The following is a 24,106-nucleotide window of genomic DNA, read 5'->3' on the forward strand; positions in this document are numbered from 1 at the left end:
AGGATTCTGGTCTGCCCCCACAGTTGACACATATAAATATCAGTTCTCATTGGTTTCCCCCTTTAGCTATTTTAACTTTTGTGCTGTGTGTGTGTGTGTGTGTGTGTGTGTGTGTGTGTGTGTGTGTAATATAGTGGTTTTATGGTCATGTTTATTTCAGATGTTTGTTTTAATGATTTGTTATGTGAAGCCACTCTGTACCCAGGAAAGGGGGGGGGGCACAAAAACACCAAATACATGATGATAGATAGATAGATCTTCCTGATCACTGCTTTGTGGCCCAGAAATGGCTACCTTCGTTTAATAAATTAAAATTTGAAAAATAAGCAACTTGCTTGGTCATGTTTATTTCAGATGTTTGTTTTAATGATTCGTTATGTGAAGCCACTCCGTACCTAAGACAGAGGGCAGAAAAACACCAAATAGATGATAGATAGATATAGATAGATAGCTTGATGATAGATAGATAGATAGATAGCTTGATGATAGATAGATAGATAGATATAGATAGATGATAGATAGATAGATAGATAGATAGATAGATAGATAGATAGATAGATGATAGATAGATAGATAGATAGATAGATAGATAGATAGATAGATAGATGATAGATATAGACAGATCTTCCTGATCACTGCTATGTGGCCCACAAATGGCTACCTTCGTTTACATCAGCAATGTCCATGCCTGTTTCAGAAGCCAAAATAAAAAAATTCCTTCCAGTAGTACCTTAAAGACCAACTAAGTTAGTTCTTGATATGAGCTTTCGTGTGCATGCACACTTCTTCAGATACACTGAAACAGAAGTTGCCAGATCCTTCTATATAGTGAGAAGGTGGGGAGGGGTATTACTCAGAAGGGTGGTGGGAATGGGAGATTGGCAGATAGCTGAGATGAGCCTGTTGATGACTCTTAAGAGTCATCAATCTCCCATTCCCACCACCCTTCTGAGTAATACCCCTCCCCACCTTCTCACTATATAGAAGGATCTGGCAACTTCTGTTTCAGTGTATCTGAAGAAGTGTGCATGCACACGAAAGCTCATATCAAGAACTACGAAAGCTCATATCAAGAACTAACTTAGTTGGTCTTTAAGGTGCTACTGGAAGGATTTTTTTATTTTGACTATGGCAGACCAACACGGCTACCTATCTGTAACTGTTTCAGAAGAATTACTATTATTCATTATTAATAATATTACAATTAATCATCTTCTTAACCACCGTCTCATACTGATTTATACATAAAATAGTTAAAAACTCTCTCTTTCTCTCTCTCTCTCTCTATATATATAACAAGATCAAAACCCTAACAATGGTAAAGACTCGTTCATCCAGCAGCAAAAGCTAACATGTGGCACTTGAGTGAGCAGCTACATGGTCAGACAGGATGATATCCAAAGATAACTGGCCAACTGTGGCCTCTCTCACAACCCCACAGACAATATTTGGAGGAGTTAAAAATGTACATTTACTCAGCGGCACACAACTATTTCTGATGTCACCCTGATTAACTTGTTTCCCTGCAAACCAAAGGCACCCGACATCTGTTCATATTTACCTAGCCATATTTTAATCTGCAAACAGGGGGCTTTTAAGTGCTTCATTATAATATTACTCATTTCTGTTTGATTTGACACATCCAAATAGTGTGAAACGAGCTCATTCCCATTTCCCTGCAAGAAAAGAACAATTAGCGGATGCAGTCGAGAGGCAGTGTCAACACAGTCTCCAAATAAGAGATGTGTTGCACAGGTCCTGCCATTGTTCGCATGACTTTGCAGAATATGGCAACCGTAGAGATCGCTGGGATTGTCTTACAAAGTTGGCAGGCGCTAGTCAAATGTTTCTGGATCTCACTATTAGCTGAAATGCTCTAATTAACTAATACCGAGTTCTTTTTTGGAGGGATGCTAAAGAGATCCACATACCATGCTTTAAATTAATTTATAGGGCAATCCTACACATATGGGGAGAAGCAAGGAAAGGGAACTCCTGCTACATGGGAAGAAGGAAAGCGCTGAATGCAACCCAACGGGATTTACTTCTGAATCAATGTGCTGCCAGTTTAGTTTAGGGAAAGCAACTGGAATTGTTTATATAGGCAACATAAACCTTTCAATCAAATCAACCATTTTAATCCAGAGTCTATTAGCATTTTTCAGAGGAAGTCAAAGAGGCGGACATTAATTCCACAGCGCTTCCTTTGGGCTGTGCGAGGCAACTGAATCACTTCAATAACTTTTTGCCAGTATTTGTTTTAGAATGTTTTTATTGCAGCCTAAACTTTGCAAAACCCAGTACCGGTAATCAACCTCAATTTTTAAAGAAAAGAAAAGAAAAATCTAAACATTATATGGAATATGGTGTCTTTATGCTAAAGGTAAAGGCAAAGGGACCCCTGACCATTAGGTCCAGTCGTGACCGACTCTGGGGTTGCGGCGCTCATCTCGCTTTATTGGCCGAGGGAGCTGGCGAACAGCTTCCGGGTCATGTGGCCAGCATGACTAAGCCGCTTCTGGCGAACCAGAGCAATGTACAGAAATGCCGTTTACCTTCCCGCTGGAGTGGTACCTATTTATCTACTTGCACTTTGACGTGCTTTAGAACTGCTAGGTTCGCAAGAGCAGGGACCGAGCAATGGGAGCTCACCCCGTCACAGGGATTCAAACCGCTGACAATCCCCTTAAAACAATAATGACTACGGAACCAAGTATCCCTCCCTCAGTCGCTGTTGTTATTTGTTTTATTTATATCCCACATTTTTCTCCAAGGAGCTCCTCCTCCTCACTCAATCTCCACAACAACCCTGTGAGGTTGGTGAAGCTGAGAGGCAGTGACTGACACAAAGGCAGCCAGTGAGCTTCACGGCTGAGTGAGGATTTGAACCCTGTTCTCCCAGATTCTAGTCTGACACTTTATTTTTATATATATAATTTTTATTAGTTTTTTAACATATCATTTTCAACAGTAATTAAACATACTTTTACATCTTATTAAAAAATTTTCCACTTCCATCAGTCCTTTCTGAAAATTTTCCAATCTAATCTCTTAGTATGCATTTCTTATTTTCCCTATTACATTTCAAACTCATAACCAATATCTCTATCTCTTTCTACTTTGTAACACTTCGTATAGTTCTCCTTACAAAACTTCTTGTAGTCCTACTAGCGTAATTTTTTGATTACAGTTGCTCTTCAGATAATTCATATACTTCTTCCAATCTTCTGTAAATCTCTGGTCCCGCAGGTTTCGAATCCTTCCTGTCATTTTGTCTAATTCTGCATAGTCCATTAATTTCGTCTGCCATTCTTCTTTCGTCAGAATTTCTTCTTGCTTCCATTTCTGGGCTAACAAAACGTGTTCTCCTTCATGGAGAGCACGTGTTGCGATGGGGGCCAACAGGACACTCCAAAGTTGTGGGGCAGGCTAATTGATCGTTGGCCACTGTTGTGATTGGGCTTCCCTTGTTGTTGGGAAGACGTTAATGCTGCCATTTGTTGATTGACAGCCAGAAATGTTAAAACTCTCTGCACGAGGCATAGAGCTTCCTCTTTTTGCCCCATGCATCGGATTGCCCATCACCCCGCCTTTAATTAGGGTTGTTCGCTTTGACCTTGCTATGCCTGTCATGGGGTCGTCTGCTCTTGGGGCAGGGGCCCGGTAGGAATTTTGTCCATCTGGCTGATTGGCTGGGGCCATTTGGTTTTTGCCTACTGCGTAGCAAATCGTCACAACTTGTAAGGTTGCGGTTAGGCATTGGTTTATGGTTTGGTTGGTTGAGGGGCATGGATTGGCTGTGCCTGCCCCTCTAATGCTGCTGCTGCAAGGGATTCCGTTAAAGGGATACAGGGGCTCACTATTGGTTTTGTCCGAACCCTGTCAAGGGGCTAGGGCCACGCAAAAACCCCTGATTGCATTTGGGGAGGGCTGAGGGCAGGTTCCCTGCTCCGTCGCTACCCCCAAGTGTATTCCCCTATTCTGACTTCCGCATCGTGCGGAATGTCAGTCTGTCCCCCACTGGGGGGCAGATAGTCGCAACCAATGCCTAAGCAACCACTCACATATTTTGTATTTTAATAAAGTTGTGGCCAAAATTATGCCAAAAACCTTAAACAAAATTTCTGTGAGTTATTTGGGGTGGCCCTGGGGACCTCGACACGCAATACTCTTGCCCTAGTCTGACACTTTAACTACTATGTCATGTTGTGGGCACAGATCTGTCCAGAAAGATTTCTTGTGTCTGGGGAGAGAAATCTGGCAGAAACTCTCCAGGGTTTCAGACAGGAAGTCCTTCCCAAATGTACCTGTAGATTTCAGATAGACTGAACTTGGGACCTTCTGCAGGTATAGCAGACACTATGCCTCTGAACTGTGACTTCTTCCCAATCCTGATGCTTCTCCTTCCTATGAATTCATGGAAAGAGGCCCAAAAGATTCATTCCCCTTAGGTGATTTCATGGGGAGGGAGAGCCAGTGTGGTGTAGTGGTTAAGAGCGGTGGACTTGTAATCTGGTGAACCGGGTTCGCGTCTCCGCTCCTCCACATGCAGCTGCTGGGTGACCTTGGGCCAGTCACACTTCTCTGAAGTCTCTCAGCCCCACTCACCTCACAGAGTGTTTGTTGTGGGGGAGGAAGGGAAAGGAGATTGTTAGCCGCTTTGAGACTCCTTAAAGGGAGTGAAAGGCGGGATATCAAATCCAAACTCTTCTGTTTGCAAAGGCAACATTATTTCTACACTTTCTGCTCCTGCTATCTGAACATGAAAGTGAAGCACTGAGATGTCTTTATGGGACCCAAATCTGTCATCAGCCAAGCACTCATAACAGGAGTTATAATACCGATGCTATTGCAAAACATTGCAATTTCTACTCCACTTAAAAACAGGTTTGCAACCAGATTTGGGGCATCCTTGTTTCATCGATGTATTAAAAAAATATTTTCACATTCTGTCCCCCCCCCCATTCTTTTAAAAAATTAGGCAACAGCTGAGAGCTTGCAAAATATCTAAACAGAATGTCACAAATCCTCTTTTGCATCAAAGGGTAGCCAAGCTGTTTCCTTTTAATTTGACAACTGCCAACAACCCAAACTAGATGTGCAGTTTTAACACATGCCTGATCCTTATGGCTTCCTGCACAAGAAAAAAGGCTGGCACAGAAACACGGGGTGGGCGGAATATGGGAAGAGAAAGGAATCTCTGGCAGCACCATAGCAATCTCAGGAAGCAAAACAGAAAAGGTTGCCATAGGACTGCAGTTCCGCACACAGCCTGACCATTAGCAAGGAATGCCATTTTAATTTCAGAGGAGAGGAGGGCTGAAGGTCCCGATGTATTGTGGAGGAGAAAGAGCTTAAACATAAAGATTTAGGTTATGCATGGTAGATACGGCATGCACACTGACACATAGAACCCTTAATGGCTTGAGTCCCAGAGTGGTGCGTGCTCTAGTTATCTCCCGCTTGGACTACTACAATGCGTTCTACGTGGGGCTACCTTTGAAGGAAACTGCAATTAATCCAGAATGCAGCAGCTAGACTGGTGACTGGGAGTGGCCACCGAGACCATACAACACTGATCCTGAAAGATCTTCATTGGCTCCCAGTACATTTCCGAGCACAATTCAAAATGTTGGTGCTGACCTTTAAAGCCCTAAACGGCCTTGGTCCTGTATACCTGAAGGAGCGTCTCCACCCCCATCATTCTGCCCAGACACTGAGGTCCAGCGCGAGGGCCTTCTGGCAGTTCCCTCACTGCGAGAAGCAAAGCTACAGGGAACCAAGAAGATGGCCTTCTCAGTAGTGGCGCCCGCCCTGTGGAACGCCCTCCCATCAGATGTCAAGGGAATAAACAACTATTTTACTTTTAAAAGACAACTGAAGGCGGTCCTGTTTAGGGAAGTTTTTAATGTCTGATGCTGTATTGTTTTTAATATTTGGTTGGAAGCTGCCCAGAGTGGCTGGGGAAACCCAGCCAGATGAGTGGGGTATAAATAATAAATATATTATTATTATTATTATTATTATTATTATTATTATTATTATTATTATTATTATTATTAAATATCTGACTGTTATGGCTGGCTGTTACGAGCTGCAAGGGAGGCCCTTTTAGAAGATCCATTGCTCTTCAAGGTTCGAGGGGCAGCTGTGCAGGAGATGGTCTTGTCTGTGGTGCCCAACACCCACTTGTGGAATGCTTCAAGGTGTGTCTGGCCTCATCACTGTACACATTTCACCAGGAAGCCACGGTGCATCTTTTTGCACAGGCATTTACTGGTGGAATATGAATTCAGAATATCACTCCCTGTTAAGTTTTGCTGTTGGCTTTGCTTGCTGTTTGATGCTCTAAAAGTGTGGGAGGGGTAAAAGACCCCTGGACGGTTAAGTCCAGTCAAAGGCGACTATGGGGTTGCCGCACTCACCTCGCTTTCAGGATGAGGGAGCCAGCGTTTGTCCACAGACAGCTTTCCGGGTCGTGTGGCCAGGATGACTAAACCGCTTCTGGTGCAACGGAACACCGTGACGGAAACCAGAGTGCATGGAAATGCCGTTTACCTTCCCACCGCAGTGGTACTTATTTATCTACATGCACTGGTGTGCTTTTGAACTGCTAGGTTGGCAGGAGCTGGGACAGAGCAACAGGAGCTCATTCCGTTGCGGGGGTTCAAACCATTGAATTTCCTATCGGCAAGCTTAAGAGGCTCAGTGGTTTAAACCACCGCACCGCCCGTGTCTGATGCTCTAACTGCAGCCTTAGTGCTGCGATGCACCATGTGATTTCCTCACTATTTTAAGTTGCATGTAACCCACCTTGAGAAGAGAAGAGCAGAGTATAAGAAACATAAATCTAAGTGACTCAGGGAACTGTATCTCTCAACAATCTTATAGTACAATCCAGCCACATATTGACTCAGAAATTATGGGACTTACTCCCACAGATGACTGCAACCTTTTACAATATGATCCACAACTGAAGTCCTGACCATTTTCACATTCAGGTGAAAAGACTCCTTTTCGTCTACTTTTTTCTCCATGAAATTCAATTCCAACTCTTTAGGAGACGCAAGAGAATCAAGGCCCACCTAGGGACTGTTTTTCAGACATTTATTATTTCAACGTTCAGAGATTATTTCCAAGTTAGAAAAACAAAACCCCTCGAGTGAGGGCTGCAATGGATTCACACTGTGTATTCAGTGCCCTCTGGTGAGCAGTCCTGTTACTGCCTTCTTGAAGGGTCCAATTACCGTAAGTTCCATCAATCTGCAACTTGAGCTTTTCCCAAAGTAACAGAAGCAGTGTTAGTAGCGGTGGCGTAGCGTGGGGGGTACAGGGGGGGCCGGCCACACCGGGCGCAACATCTGAGGGTTAGGGTTAGGGGGCGCAAATCCACAAGTTAGGGGGCGCAAATCCACGGGTTAGGAGGCGCAAATTACTTGCCTTGCCCCGGGTGCTGACAACCCACACTACACCACTGGTTAGTAGCAATTCTTGTGAGGGACAATTTGGACTCAAGTCATGGACAGAAGTGTCCAAACTCTAACCAACGAAGCTATCCACTTGATTTAGATCAGGGCCCTGGAAAGAGGGGAAATGATGAGACTGCTTCCTCCCCCGTATCACAGCCCTAATTTAAATCAGGATCCTGTTCTGCTGCTTGTGGAAGATGAAGAAAATGTCACCAGGTGATCTAATTATGGATTTCCCATGTATCATGTCATTTGACACCCCCTCCACACACACACACACACACACACACACACACACACACACATCCTTATTTACCAGGCAGAGGGCCTTCTTGGTGGTGGCACCCACCCTGTGGAACGCCCTCCCATCAGATGTCATGGAAATAAACAACTGACTTTTAGAAGACATCTGAAGGCAGCCCTGTTTAGGGAAGTTTTTAATGTTCGATGTTTTCTTGTGTTTTTAATTCTGTTGGGAGCCCAGCCAGATGGGTGGAGTATAAATAATAAATTAATTATGATAATGATGATGATGATGATGATAATTAATGTGAACCTGGAAGAGAGGAAGCTGATGGAATCAAAGAGGTCTACAAGGATTCAGTTTTCATAGGAATCCTGTTCAAGCATTTGGTACCATAGGAGCTTTCTAGAACAAACGCAGCTAAACCCATCCCTTCAGCCAGTGGTGGACCTACATTTTGGGGGCCCCTGAAGCTTGAAGTGCAATGGGAAAGTGCCTTCTCCAGGATCCTGGAAAGTGCCTTCAGAAATCCTGGAAAGTGCCTTCTCCAGGATTGGTACTAAGAATCTATTTTGGTTGCAATTCTGACTGGCTGTCTGCAAGTGCTAAGCCAGATTTTATGAGTGGTCATTTCTACTGCAATGGGACTGTTGGAGTCAAGACTTAATTTTGTGGGAGGGCTTTTTCTCTTGTAAGACAGTACAAAATGTTTAACGGAGCTGCCCATTTCCATGTGAATGGAAAACACAGAAATCTTTCCCAGTTGGCAAAATATGCAATATGGACCTGCCCCAAAAATCCTGGATTCAGTAAAGGAAGTACCAGCACGTCTACATTATTCTGTTGTTAACAAAAATGGGAAAGCATCAAAGGAGCTTATGGAAGGGCTGCTTACTTCTCTATTTTTAGATGCCTACATTTGCATCATCAGTGGTCCATGGTGCCAAGTTTTATTTACAAGGCAACTTTCAATAAACTGGCTATAAACCACAGCTGGAAACTGATGAGGCTGAATCCACATGCAGCCGCTGATTGTCAATTCAGGTATTTATGATTAGGCCACTATTTAAAGCCTTCCGTCACGTGCATTCTTCAGAAATGATTGCTATTATTAGGTAAAAGTTGAGTTTCCAAACAGTTGAGAGCCAAAAGGAACAATATAACTGGCTACTAATTTTGAACTATTGAAGGCACAACAGCAGAGAAATCCTATACATGGTTTCTTGGTACCAAGTTCCATTGTATTCAATGGGCTTACTCTCGCGTAGGTAGGTTGGTATAGGACTACAAGCTAAAACCACAAGTTTCTCACTGACATTAAATTCTGAACCAGTTTTACTCCAGACGGAGGTGGGGATTTTATTCCAGTCTGAGACTTAGTGGTAGACAGGGCAAATGCAAAAAAAGGGCTTGTGTAATAATAATAATAATAATAATAATAATAATAATAATAATAATAACGACAACAGTCAGGGCTTTTTTCCCAGCCAGAACTTGCTGGAACACAGTTTCGGCACCTCTCTGGTGGGCGCCATTGCCATTCCAAGATAACAAGGGATCCATTCATATTTTTTCAGCAGGGGGCCGGTCAACTGTCCCTCAGACCATGTGGGGGGCCAGACTATATTTTGGAGAGAAAAAATGGATGAATTCCTATGCCCCACAAATAACCCAGAGATGCATTTTAAATAAAAGCACACATTCTACTCATGTAAAAACACGTTGATTCCTGGACCATACACGGGCTGGATTTAGAAAGCAATTGGGCCGGATCCGGGCCCCGGGCCTTAGTTTGCCTACCCATGTATTATTTCTACCCTGCCAATCTGTACCCACCACTCTGGGTGGCTTCCAATACATATAAAAACATAATAGAGCATTAAACATAAAAAACTTCCCTAGACAGTCTCTCTTATACATACACACACACATGCAAATAAATATAGAGACACATGAATTCATACACATTTATTTTCACATCTAACACACACACTTTATATCCCTATCTATCTATCTATCTATCTATCTATCTATCATCTATCTATCTATCACACAAACAGTAATTAGATTTGAAAAAAAGCATTTCTTGTCCCCATGCAGAAACAAGCCTTGAAAACACCCATCAATTGGCTCCATTGCTTTTTATGCCTTGTTGTTTCTTGGGGGCGGGGGGAGGGAAACAGAAAAAGGGGTTGCTATCAACAGTGTTGGGGGCATCCATTCATCCTGCTTCGATCTGCTCTGCGGTCAGCTGCAAGAAAGTACTGTCATCGTCCAGAGCTTTGCTGTCTTGGCTTAATAGCCCTCTGCCTACCCAGCAAGGCATCTATTACATTCAATATTATTTCCCAAGCTCTTATTATGCAGTCTCATAATGCCTTTCAAATAAACGCCACATTTCACCTGGGGGTGACACAATTTAGTTGCAGGCATAATACCCATTTATAAAATAAAAAAAAGTAATAGGGAAGCCAGATAAGAAAAAAAGTGAAATTCAGGAGAAAAGCATGCTAAAATGCTGATTAATTTTCATGGGAACCTTATTTTATTTTATTTTTTAACTAATGCACAAATGTGGTGAACTGACCTTAAGGCTGGGGGGAAATGAGAAAACCAAAATTGACAGATACATTTTAAGTTCAAGGTGATTTATAGAACATGAAAACCTGATGTATCCATCTGTTGCTTTTTCTTTTAAAAAAGTATCAAATGTAAAGTGAGTTCATACATAACTCACTTCATGGCGTTCATGAAGAAAAGGACATCTCTCCCAATGGTCTGTATTTTCTCTTAAAACAAAGGGGTCACTCTCCTCAAAGTTACATTTTTAATTTTTAATTTTGCTTTCAAGGCACTGCTGAACACATCAGACTCTCCCCCTGGCAATGTGGCAAAGAAAAAGAGAAGACTTAAATATGTGCATCCTTTTTCAATGACTCTTTTTAAGATGTTGCTGGATGGAAGTCGTACTGGAGAGTTTTCCTAGGCCCTGATTGTTTATGGTTAGAATCGATTCTTGAGCAACTTCCAATTTTGATTCCAATACCTTGACCTCTACTCTCAGATAGAATATCTGTAATAGCTCTGCATTTGTACACTTTAATGATTACGGTTGCAATCTTGCATACACTGTTTGTGTCTCCTTCTCTTTCTTCAGCATCTGATCAACGTGATCAAGGCTTTATTGCAAACTGGCAGCCTTTATAACACCATAGCAGGGCTGGCCAATGTGCTGCCCTCAGATAGCGATGGGGGAGAAACTCAATTCAGTTAACAGCTAAAAGCAAACTTATTGAATTTGCACTTTTCAAGGTATCATGAGAACCAAAACTCAGCCTTCCTTTGAAATTCACACTTCTCCAAGTTTCATACAATAATACATGTTAGGGCCAAGTGTTCATAAAAAGGAATGTATTAGGACTCAGCTATACAGCTGCAAATATAAATGTTTTACGTGCATTATACAAATGTGATGCTAGAGGGTGGTGAAAATAACACACTAACATGCATTGCATCAGGGGAAATTGCTTGCAAAAATGTGTACAGCATTTTAGACCTGCCTTGTCTCAGTGCAGCCAATGGCACAGTTTCATAAACAGGTGGGAAAATAAGCTCAGCGAATGGAAATCCCACCAGTTCCTGTGTCAATGAGGATTTCTACTAAAAGCCTTAAACAAAAGCTGTTTACTTTCAAGTCTTAAAAGTCTACTGCTCACCAGCTGCCTCATTGACCCAAGGCTTTCCCCCCCCTATTCCAGAGGCCAAATTATGTTTCATTGTGATTCCAGTTAGCTTGGTCACCTTCTGAATCTAAAACCATTCTATTTACTGATGGGATATTAGTAGTTTTTAATATATTAAAATGTGCAACAGAAATTTTTTTGGCCCAGGTGTGTCTCTACACACACACACACACACACACACAGTAGTACATTAAGGCAAATTAGTCAGCAAAGGTGAGGAAAAGCTTACTTAAGCTTTTTTCCACCTTTACGCATGTTTACATCTTCCCAGGGATTTGATAGTGCTTCAGCAAAAATGGTGTTAAGTCAGCATTTGCAAGGCTGTGGCTCTCTCTCTCGTAAATTTCTGGCACTAGAGAATCCCCATGAACCAGAGGACTGAGCAATAGAAAATCTGAAATTATAGACATTTTGTTTCACTTGTAAAGAGAGCTATGGAAAAGTAAATAAATATAATATTTATTTTCCATATTCCATTATAATTATAATATGCTCCCCATCTGGGCGACTCCCAACAAAATATCAAAAACACTGTGGGTATGCGTCACTTTACAAAATAATATAAGCAAAGAAAGATAGGTCTCCACCCCCAAGGAACTTCCAATCTAATTTACACAATGGGTAAGACAAGGGGAGGGTAACAAGGGAGTAAAATATGCAAATACAGCTTGAGTCCCACAGGCAGAATGAGGAGTTCTATCCGACACCATTGTCCCATTTGCACAAAACTTCCACTTACAAAACTGAACTTCCCCTCCCTCTCTTTCCCCTACCAGCACCTCAAATCTGGCCCAGATATGGGCATTTTCTGCTATTGCCCCTGCTCTGTGGAATGCGCTTCCCTCTGTGCAACCACCAGTTGCTTCAAGTGATGTCTCCCTCTTGATGTCAACAATGAAACCGAATAGCTGTGGGGTCTGGGAAATCAGACTGAGCAGAATATAAATATAGACTGATTCACCACCTGAACCAGATCTGACTTCAGCTTGGACTAGGAATAGGTCACGAACACAAGCTATGTACTCAGATACACGTGTAATCTGAGAGGTATTTCTGTGCTCCTTACCTTTAAAATATTAAAAACAGGATCTGACCCATGTTTGTTTGGTAAAGATTATGAGAGTTAGCATGGCCGAAATCCTCTTTCGCCAATGTATATACAGTGGTACCTTGGGTTAAGTACTTAATTCGTTCCGGAGGTCTGTTCTTAACCTGAAACTGTTCTTAACCTGAAGACCACTTTAGCTAATGGGGCCTCCTGCTGCCGCCGCAGCACAATTTCTGTTCTCATCCTGAAGCAAAGTTCTTAACCCGAAGTACTATTTCTGGGTTAGCGGAGGCTGTAACCTGAAGTGTCTGTAACCTGAAGAATATGTAACCCGAGGTACCACTGTACAGAGAACCTGGAAGCCAATTCAGGGGCTGCTCCCACTGATTTCAGAAAGGATACACATGTGTGGTGGATATCTGGGGTGATGGGGAATCAGATGAGCTTGAAAAAAGACCACACCCTGTGTCACACAACAGGAATGTCAGATATTGACACTCTGACTTAGACACATTTGTGGACTGAAAGAGATTATCATTTTCAAGGACACCTTATGATATTCTGCATATAACTACTCCATAAGCCAGCCTTGAACAACCTGATACTCTCCAGATGTTTTGGACTACAACTCCCATCAGCCACAACAATTCTCATCTAAAACATTTGGAGGGTACCAGATTGGCAAATGCTGCCATAAGCATCAAGTGTTGAACAAAATTTTGCCACACACCAATGCCCAATCACATATTAAAAGTAGAAGTCTTTGTCACCACGAGATAGAATGTTATGCATCACCACTTGCTAAGGTGAACATATGTGTTGGTGCCACACAGTAAATAATCCGATGGGGTGCCCATCTGACAGACATAGATACAGAGATCAAGGTACCATATACAGACCCATGTCATCCCCACATTTTATTCTCACAACAATTCAAATATTTAAGATAGGTTGAGACAGGGTGACCAGACTAAAGTCAGACAGTGGGCTTTATATTTGAGTGAAGGTAAGAGATTTGAACCTGGGCCTTCCCAGACTGCCAAGCAAGCTTCCTGATCTCAGAGCAGAGTTTTTCTGATGGTGAAAGGAAGCGGGGTGGTTTCAACTTTTTCCAGGGACATTTTGTCCAGACATCTACATGAAGCAAATGTAATCTGGTTGAAACCTACAGGGAACCAGGCAGAGGGCCTTCTCGGTAGTGGCACCCGCCCTGTGGAACGCCCTCCCACCAGATGTCAACTACCAGACTTCTAGAAGACATCTGAAGGCAGCCCTGTTTAGGGAAGCTTTTAATGTTTGATTAATGTGCTAATCACACTCGTGGTTCCATTAGCCATCTCCCCTGAGTCTTCATTTTTTAATGTTTTAATTAATGCTTATTGGAATAACATAATGGTTGTTGTGTAACACTGGCTTAGATTTTATTCCTGAGAACAAGTCATAGAATTGCAAAATCATAGAGTTGGAAGGGACCACGAGGGTCAACTAGTCCAACCCCCTTTTCACCCAATGTGGGGCTCCAACCCACAACCCTGAGATTAAGAGTCTCATGCTCTACCAACGGAGCTATCCCAGCTCTTAAGTCATCCTCATAAGAATGATCTCACTGCAAAGAGTCAGTCCTATCTGGAAAATCCAGCTCAGATCACAACTCCATGGATTGGATGGAATGGACAACAAAGGCTTCCGGGTACAGAATGCATGCTTACAACAAATGCAAAAAAGCACATTAAACAAAGCCATGCTCTTATCGTAATATCCAGGCTGTGTTTCACAAATACATCAAGACAGTGAGGAAAGTGCCCTGAAGCATATCTTTGGCGAGGAAAGTTAATGCCCTCTTCATTAGACCAAACAGATGTGCCTTCACTCTTTGAAAGATTATTTTCCTTATAGTCATCAAGATTGATGATCTGACTGACTCATCGCTGCTGCGCAACACATCCTATTCAGCCATCATCTTTCGCTTTGCTTTGCTGCCTTTTCAACCTGAAAGGTGTAAAACGGGAACATCTCACAGAGAGGGGGAGAGAAAACACAGGCTTTTAGCACATCGTGGAACTTACCAAACAAGCGTCGATGGAAGAAGAACTTGCCAGCTATCAGTCCGGTAAGGATGGCAAGCAGCCACAGGAACACTTTTAAAAACCTCCAGCCTCCTCCCTCGGGGTATTTGTTGGCTACAAAAGAAAAGCAGTTCCCCACGACAATGACATTTGCTTCGGTTTGACTGTGAGAGACCGGATCCTCGGCAAATATCAAGAAGTTACAGAAGATCACCAGGTAGGCCACTATCAAGCGGGACCACGGATGCTGGAAGTAGTAGCGGAAGTCTTTGGCCATCCTCAGACCCTTCAGCCCCTGCATGCAAAAAGCAAAGAAGGCATTTGTTCTATTGTGTTACTGGATGTTGCACTATGCTATAGTCTTACAAGGGCTATAACAGAACGTTAGAAGTCAGACTATTGGCCCATCTAGGCCAATTCGTTCAACACTGGCTGGCAGTGACCATGCAAGGTTTCAGACAGGAAGTCTTTTCCAGCCCTACCTGGAAATACCAGAGATTGAACCCAAGACCTTCTGCATGCAAAACGGATGCTCTACCACAGAGCTATGACCCTTCCCACTATACATCACTTCCCCCTGCCACCCCAGCTTCTATCCTCTTTAAACAGGCTCTGGAACTGGCTGCCTATTTGTGTGACCCTGTTCACCAACTCCAATGGGGGCACACTGGCGAATGCTGACAAGAGTGAATGGAACCCCTTAACTAAAGGCACTTTCATTCACTTAGGCCAGCAGCTTCCCAAACTTGGGTCTCCAGCTGTTTCCCATCATCCCTAGCTAGCAGGACCAGTGATCAGGGATGATGGGATTTGTAGTCTAAAAACAGACCCAAGTTTGGGAAACACTGATTTAGGCAAAGAGCAGCTTTTGCTTCAATTGATAGGGAAGATGGATATGGAATCCACAGAAGCCAGAATTTTCATTCTCATTTCATTGCAGAGGGCTGGACTAGATGAAACCTTCCAACTCCACAATTCTGTTATTCTAGCTCTTCCACTTCTTTTCTGGATTAACGGTGGAAGTCCAAAGGAAGTCAGCAGGACTATAGTTCCACTGGAATCAATGGGTCGTAAAATGAGTCACAACTAACCAGTTCTATTGATTTCAATGGGACCTAAACACAACTAGCCTACTCTGGATTTGGGGTCCATGTTTACATAGATAGGGTGGGAGAGGCTCCAAGGCAATGTAAGCCTCATGCATGCAAATGCTTCAATATTCAACTAATAAAAAGTTCCGACGAGCACACAGAAGCAGGATTTTCACCCAAGTCAAGACATCTTGCATGTCTACTCAGAACTAAGTCCTGCTGAGATCACATAACTTACTCCAGGGTGCTTATTTAGGCTGGGAGTGAGCGTAATTGAATACAGTGAATCACGAACATTTTAATTAACTGATGCATTTGTCAATTAAATTTGCATATGAATAAAAGCAATGGGTCTGAAGCAAACAGCAGACTTCCTTTGGTTTTAGAACCTGTGGCCCTCCAAAGATACAACCCTCATCATCCTTAACCTCTGGCCTTACTGATTTGGCCTGATGAAGTCCTGCAACACCTCAGCTGTGCACACCCTCCTGTGTGCTTCGCATCCAGTGTGCTCCCACCACAGGTTTGTGAAGCTGTGAACACAAAGTGTTAGTCACAACCCACACCTATCCTGTAGTTTCTTGAGAAATGCTGTGTCTTCCCTAAAACAGCTTTGATTCAATTTGAAAACATAGGACATCCATGCCCCCTCTCTATCCACTGGTGCAGACAGACAGAAGGAAACTTGAAAACACATCCAACCATACTAATGTGTAAAATGGTGACCATAGGGTCCCCACCCATGTTTTAATTGATGCATGTGTCATAGATGGAGCGCTGATCATCAACAGGATTTATAGTTACTTGTATTAAAAATAATGGGTTGGATTCAAAGGTGTGCAAGTTGAAGGTGACAAGATCCAACCTATCCATATATGTCTGTCTATATCTCCTGACTAATCCCTGTAATTGAGTGATTTAAAAAGCTATCCTCAATTGCATGTTGCAGACTTACCTAGAAGCAAGCATCTCACTATAGTCTAAGAACAGATTTTCATGCAAATCACCTTGGACTTCTCTTAATAGCTGCACAGTATACCAGTAAATGAATGACTCAACTGAGCTAGACCTTAAGACTGTTGGCATCTGCATTCCTTAGTAACATTCACTTTAAATGAATGCCAGGAGCCAAGGTGACAATATTAGGAATACTCCAGATAGAACCATTCTGGACAGCCCTATTAAAGGTTATACTCACAAGTGAGCAGAATTTACGATGATTTTGGATGCTGAGAAAGCATTTGATAACGTCTCCTGGAATTTTATGCTTAAAGTAATGGGATGTGGGGACACTTGTATAAGGGGAGTGAAGGTGTTATATACAGATCAATCAACAAAACTGATGGTGAGTAATTTATTGACGGAAAATTGTAAAATAACCAAGGGAACAAGACAAGCTGCCAGCTATCACTCTTATTGTTCATAGTAGTTTTAGAAGTATTGGCACAAAGAATAAGAACTAATCTACAAATTAAAGGAATAAAAGTGGGACAAAGAGAATACAAACTAAATGTATTTTGAGATGATGTGATGATATCAGAAGATCCAATAGAATCGACCCCAAAGGGACTTGATGAAATAAATAATTTTGGAGAAGTAGTGGGTCTCAAAATCAACAAGAATAAAACCAAATTGTTGGCTAAGAATTTAAAAGATGATGTTAAGAATGAATTACAAGAAATATCTGAGTGGAGATCTTGGGAATCAGAGTGCTAGTTCTTCCTCCACTCCACAAATCACTGTCCCACATGCCCTCCACAAATTGACGGTGTGGGGGGCAATCTGCAGCTGAGTACATGGAGGTTCCCACCCATTTGTGTACTTCTCCCTCTATTGTTAACCTCTTCTTGATCCATTGTTCTTAGCTGAAGAAATAACACTGCTTGCATGTAGCTTAGGAGTAGGGGGCGTGTTGTGGGAAGGCTGCTCCTCAGACATCCAAACTGGAGTCTCAGCTTTCCTGGATGGGGGCTTGAGCCAGAAAGTACCGTATTTTTCGCTCTATAAGATGCACCAGACCACAAGACGCACCTAGTTTTTGGAGGAGGAAAACAAGAAAAGAAATATTTTAAATCTCAGAAGCCAGAACAGCAAGAGGGATCGCTGCGCAGTGAAAGCAGCAATCCCTCTTGCTGTTCTGGCTTCTGAGATAGCTACGCAGCCTGCGTTCACTCCATAAGACGCACACACTTCCCCCCTTACTTTTTAGGAGGGAAAAAGTGAGTCTTATAGAGCAAAAAATACGGTAATATAAGAAGAATATTCACAGCACTGAATCCAACACTGAACACTGAGCCAAGGCTTACAGGCAGGGCTGTTTTTCAGCTGGAACTCATCAGAACTGAGTTCTAGCACCTCTCAGGTACTTTCCGGCACCTCTTGGGTGGGCGCCACTGCCATTCTAAGATTCTAAGAGAAGGAGGGAGGTGCTCATGGCGAGCTCTGGCACCTCTTTTTCTAGAAAAATAGCACTAGTTACAGGGGAATAGAGACCACTGCTGTGCACTAGTTTGAAAATGTAGCTGCTGCTTTAAATGATGTCATTGAAAGATAAGGTAAAGGTAAAGGGACCCCTGACCATTAGGTCCAGTAGTGACTGACTCTGGGGTTGCGGCGCTCATCTCGCTTTATTGGCCGAGGGAGCCGGCATACAGCTTCCGGGTCATGTGGCCAGCATGACTAAGCCACTTCTGGAAAACCAGAGCTGCGCACGGAAACGCCGCTTACCTTCCCGCCAAAGTGGTACCTATTTATCTACTTGCACTTTGACGTGCTTTCGAACTGCTAGGTTGGCAGGAGCTGGGACTGAGCAACGGGAGCTCACCCCGTCATGGGGATTCGAACCACCGACCTTCTGATTGGCAAGTCCTAGGCTCTGTGGTTTAACCCACAGTGCCACCCGAGTCATTGAAAGATGGTGTGTACCAATGCAAAAACCCTGGGTACAAACCACTCCCATGTGTTTCAAATGTTATGTGTGTACAGAGCCTCTGTGAGCTGAGCAAGCTTCCAGCTCCCCCTTCTCCTTTCTTTTATTTACCCATGGGTAAAATGCTTGAATTGGGATAAAGGATATGCCTTATGCCAAAGAGGCTTTTCCTCCTTAGAAGAGGCACACATTTAAATTTATAGGTGGCTTTTAAGCCACAAGGGCCCTCATAACAGCTTACCATAAAATAATAACAGACCATAAAACCATCAAAAAGCAACTCATAAAAGAAAATGTAAAGACAGAGCAACAGCTCCATCCCAAATTAGAAGAAAGGGGCAAGCTCAGTTTTCAAGAAAGTTTAATGGAATGTGTCGTGCGTGTATGTGTGTATGCAGTCTGACTTTTGCCACTCAGAAAGCACTGTCTGCATAGAAGTGGCCCATCAAGACAGAGGAAGCTGGGACCTCCTTGCAACTATGGGGCCACTGGGCAACTGTTTGGAACAGTGGAAAACCCTGGAACATCCCAGAACTTCAGGGCTTTCCTCTGCTGCACAATGTGGAGCTCTGCAAGTTAAAGGTAAGGGACCCCTGGACTGTTAAGTCCAATCAAAGGTGACTATAGGGTTGCAGCACTCATCTCACTTTCAGGCCGAGGGAGCCGGTGTTTGTCCACAAACAACTTTCTGAGTCATATGACCAGCATGACTAAACCGCTACTGGCGCAACAGAACACCGTGACAGAAACCAGAGTGCACAGAAATGCCATTTACCTTCCCGCCACAGCGGTACCCATTTATCTACTTCCATTGGCATGCTTTCGAACTGCTGGGTTGGCAGGAGCTGGTACAGAGCAACGGAGCTCACCCTGTCGTGGGGATTCGAACCACCAACCTTCCAATCAGCAAGCCCAAGAGGCTCAATGTTTCACTTTGCCAGTAAAGACCAGCAGGGATGGAGGGAGGGATGCCACTACCCAATCCAGCCCTACCCCCTGTTAGTTTGCCCCCGTAGGCAGGTATAGAACTGTGCTGTGCATTGCTTTAACTTTTACAATCCCTACATTTCTTATCAGGTTGTTAGCTGCCTTGAGTTCTGCTTTAGAGTGGTGTGGTTTTTCAAAAAATAAAGACATACACTGAGCACCATGCACAACAGCTACACATTCAGCAACATATAATTTCTGTTCCTCCCATCTAGTATTGTTCATGCATCACGTCAGACAGCTTAAGTGGGGGGGGTCCGCCAGGACAGCATCAGTGAGTGCACAAGTGCCTGCAGAGGTCTTTCTTGGCACTCCCCCCCCCCCGGGTTTCTCTGTCCCTCCCCAGCCACTGAAATGTGGCTTGAAAGAATCACTCTGCTGTTGCCAATATCAAAGGTCCTGGTGTGCTATGCTCTTCCTCCATGGCTAGATGCAGTAATGCTTCTGCAGTTGTTGGAAACTGCAGGAGGGCAAGAGTGCTCCTGGGCCCAAATCCTGCTTGCAGGTCCCTCCCCCCCACCCCGGGGTATCAGGCTGGCCACTGTGAGAAGAAGGTGCTGGATTAAATAAGCCATTGGCCTGATCCTGTAGGCTCACTTTACGTTCTTCTGTGTGTGCTCAGTTGCTGGGTGGTTGTGGGGCCCACAATAGCTCCGCTGGGTTGTAAACGGGCACACGGGCCATTTACAATTTAAATTCACAATGCAAATAAAATACAAAAACAACAGTGATATAAATACAAAAATATATACACAACATGAATATACAACTATTGTGAGTTGTACGCACTACTACAGGAGAAGAAGTGTCTCCCAAATCCAAAACACTGAATAGGGGAAACAGCAATGTTGTGGCTCCAAGCAAAGACTGTTATGAATAAAGGAATAGGTAAAATACCTGGAATCTCCAGTTAATGGATCTTAGGTGGGCAGGGCTGGAAAAGACATCTGCCAGGCTTGGAAAGCCAAAGTCACGGCCCATTAGATGTTAGTGGACGACTACTTCCTTCACCCCCATTGCCTGATGAGAACTGGAATCAAGCAACATCCAGAGAGCCCCTCTCTCTGTAGTAGACAGTTGACAGAATCAATGGTCTGACAGATTGCTTAACAGAAACTGTGGCTCAATGTTAGCAAGAGGACAATCTCTGCAGCCAAACTATGGGGGCTTTCATACACTTCAATGCTGATACGTACCAATCAGTTTATTGTATCCAAACCTAAACTGATTGCAAAAGAATACATTCCACAGACATGCATTCCATTGTACTGTTCTTTAGGATTCTGATATAAAAATAAAGGTCTGCGAAATCTGAACTTCAGTAAAGGAATTTAAAACTGAGCATACTGTTTGTTCCATCAAAAAACACACAGCCAGTTCATTCTGCAGCTTCATTTTGCATTGATAAAGATAACAAAGCATCTATTATTGTGTGTTTTTCCAGAACGGTGTTCCAGTAAATAGACCCATAGATCTTTCTTAAAGAATGTAACTGGCAACAATGCAATTGTGTCAAAGTCACAGGAACTAGAAAAGCAAGATTTAAGAAATGCCAGAGATAATTGCAACATTTGTTTGGTGACAAGTGTGAAAGCAAACAGCGCTCTTTATAAATCACTGGATCCAGTGTTTGCCATCATTTAAACAACACTAGTGGTTTTTAACATGAGCAATTGGTGATGTTTCAGGCAACTATATAACCAAATCTTATCTAAATAATTCAGAAAGTTACCTAGATGTTGTGAAAAAGTTACTGTCAGGGCAATAAATGAATTTCTTCTGTGTGTATATGAGCAAGGGAAGTAGACTCATGGGACTAAGATCAAAACAAGAAAGCCATAATTTTAAAACCATCATTTTGAGCTCTAAAAGAACTTTTTAACAAAAATATACTTTTGTGGGGTTTTAGATATCAAAGCACTAGTGAGGAGAAAGATAACTATGCAGCCCAGCATTGGGAGAATTTCATCTCTACAGATGTTGGATTACTGCTCCCATCATCCCTAACCATTGGGCATGCTGACTGATGCCCATCCAGCAATATCCAGAAGGCCATATATTAGCCGCCCCTGATATATAGTACACATTGTCCCTCATATAGTTGATTTCATATACCTTATACTAGCAATACATACAGCCGGACTGTAAAGTAGGACAATGATATCCCCATGTTTCAAACGAGGGACTGAAAGGAAGATCAGATGTCAAGTATTGTTAGATTTGAACTGGGAGCCATGTCGTTTGCCACTATGAGACATCATCTCTATTCCTACAACACTACAAAAATAAGCAAATGCAAACCAACTGTGTTTCCTAGTCGGCATTATGCCAGGTTTATACGACAGGGTTTTACAAGGCACGTTAAACAGAAGAGGAGGCAAAGCTAATGGACATGATACAAGTCTGAGCCTTACATTAACCATATACCTATTCTCACTTTAAAAGGGTAAAGGAAAAAGAGAGCTTGATTCCAACAAGAACTTGCCCCCAAGCCTGTTCTCGGTTCTGGGTCATGCAAGGCTAATAACAGAGGACCCGTCAATCACAGGCATCTGGGATTAGGGGTAAGTGTTTTCAGGGCTAGGGATGCATTTTGGAAAAGAAACATTGCGCGAGGCAGAGAAGCCTCTCAACGATGGGGCTTTTAAAACAAACCTGCTAAGGGGCTATAGGAACACGGAAGCGAGCAACCCCAGATGTAGGGGACGGGCTGCATTGTAAAGTGGAGGTTCAAAGCCAATGGCGAGGGGCTCATCAACACGCAAGCACCGAAACGTAGGTTTCTTTTGAATTTATTCCAAGAATACTATTTCCAGTCACAGGGTTGAGGGGGATGTCCGCTCCCCTACCAAACGCATATTTTTAGAAAGTGTGCATCAACACCACCCCCACCCCCACTCCACACACACACAAACACCATTTTCACACAAGAGGTGGGATAAAAATATACCAGCGAAAATTACCTTCTGTGGTATCAGCTTCTTGACAATAAGCTACCCCCAAAGAATAATAAAAAGCCACCCCTAAGGTTGAGATCCGATCTTCAGCGCCGGACCCTCGGAGCGAGCACGTGCAGAGTGCCTTTCCCACGGCTACATAACCCCAAACGTTTTCGCCCCGGGCTCCCTCGCAGTCTTAAGCCCCGGCCCCTCTAGCGTGGGAAACTCAGCCACTGAGTGCGGGGCTCCCGTCTGAGCCCAATGCCGCTCCGAGCAGGGCCGAGCCGCGGCTCCCCCCCTCCCTTTTAACACGCGCGATCGCGGAGTGGGAGGGTGGGGAAGGGGCGGGCGCCCGCGGAGGCAGCGCGCACTTGACTCACCGCGTCCTGCGCAGGCACGCTGCCCTCCACGACCGGCCTTTCTCCTTCCCTGCGCGGCTCCGGCGCCACGCGAGACAGTCGCCTCCTCGGCCGGCTATAAATATCCCGCGGGCGGACGCGGGGGAGCGCAGCCCGCCGGCAGCCCACGCCCTGGGGCCGCCCCTTGGGCCGCTGCCCTTAGCGGGCTTTCCCGGAGGACGTCTCCAAGGATCGCTTGGCCCGCAGACGCCGGATCCGTCGCTCGCTGCTCGCTCCCTGCGACAAGGCCGGCTGCGGCTGCAATCCGGGGTCCCTCGCCTCTCTCCCTCCTCTCTTTCTCGCCTTCCCTTTCCAGGCCTCGCTGGAAGAAACTAGCGCGCATCCGCCGGGGGCATCACGGATTTGGAGAGCTGGGCGCGCCGAGGGCGCACGAGAGGCCCGGGCGGAGGAGGAGAGAGGCTGCTCTGCTCCCCTCCCAAGGTCGCCCGCCGCCCGCTCGGAGCTGGCTGTAAGTCACCCAGAGCCCAGAAGCCCAGAGATGGGCTTCTGCGTCTGGCATCTCCTCCAGCTCTTCCCACGTGGAAGGTTCCTGAGGTAGCAAAGACCCTGCAGGGTAGGACAGCTGTAGCAGTGGATCGCCTCTGAGTGAGCATCTGACTTGAGGGTCTGCAACAGTATCAGCTTCCTCCTCCTCTCAGTTGACAAGGGGGCCAACTTGTTTAAAAAAGAAATATTTATACTTTTCAGATCTAGACATTTCATTGATTTTACAGTCATTTTGACATTTTAAAAACTTGACATCCTTCCCCCTCTTTCTGCAGTTCCTTAAATTTATTTTTACTATCTTCTGCATATCCAAATTAACATTATTTTTTAGTCTTCTTTAAATATACCGTATTTTGCGCCCCATAAGACGCTCCGGCCCATAAGACGCACCTAGTTTTTTGGGGGGGAAATAAAGGGAAAAAATTATTTCCCCCCCAGGCGCGGGGCTGGGGCAGCCCGAGCTTCCCCCGACCCCAGCCCCCAAACAGGCAGCTCTCTGCAAGCCGTGGGAGCCCAGCGGTGGTTCCCGCTGCTTGAGGAGAGATCCGCGAAGCCTGCACGTGCTGGGATCAGCGCTTGCAGGCTTCGGGATGCCGGCAACTCTCCCCAAGCAGTGGGAACGTTCCCGCTGCTTGGGGAGAGATCCGCGAAGCCTGCACGTGCTGGGATCAGCGCTTGCAGGCTT

General features: G+C 44.2%; 1 protein-coding gene across 3 annotated transcripts in view; it reads right to left on the minus strand.

Annotated features, from left to right (window-relative positions):
• Nucleotides 1-23,653, minus strand: part of TMEM117 (transmembrane protein 117) — a 233,791-nt gene extending 210,138 nt beyond the window's left edge. The window contains exons 1-2 of one of the 3 annotated variants that reach the window (XM_081211694.1): nt 22,897-23,652; nt 14,571-14,865 (exon numbers count right to left, since the gene is read on the minus strand). In XM_081211694.1, coding sequence (XP_081067820.1) covers nt 14,571-14,847 — 277 coding nt within the window. In that variant the 5' untranslated portion in view covers nt 14,848-14,865; nt 22,897-23,652. Of the gene's footprint in view, nt 1-14,570; nt 14,866-22,540; nt 22,807-22,896 lie in introns of those variants that run through there. The other 2 variants (XM_081211695.1, XM_081211696.1) reach the window with 2 other exon arrangements.
• Between the last annotated feature and the right edge of the window lie 453 nt (nt 23,654-24,106).

Source organism: Podarcis bocagei, assembly GCF_964188305.1.
Source record: "Podarcis bocagei genome assembly, chromosome: 10".
NCBI lineage: Eukaryota > Metazoa > Chordata > Lepidosauria > Squamata > Lacertidae > Podarcis > Podarcis bocagei.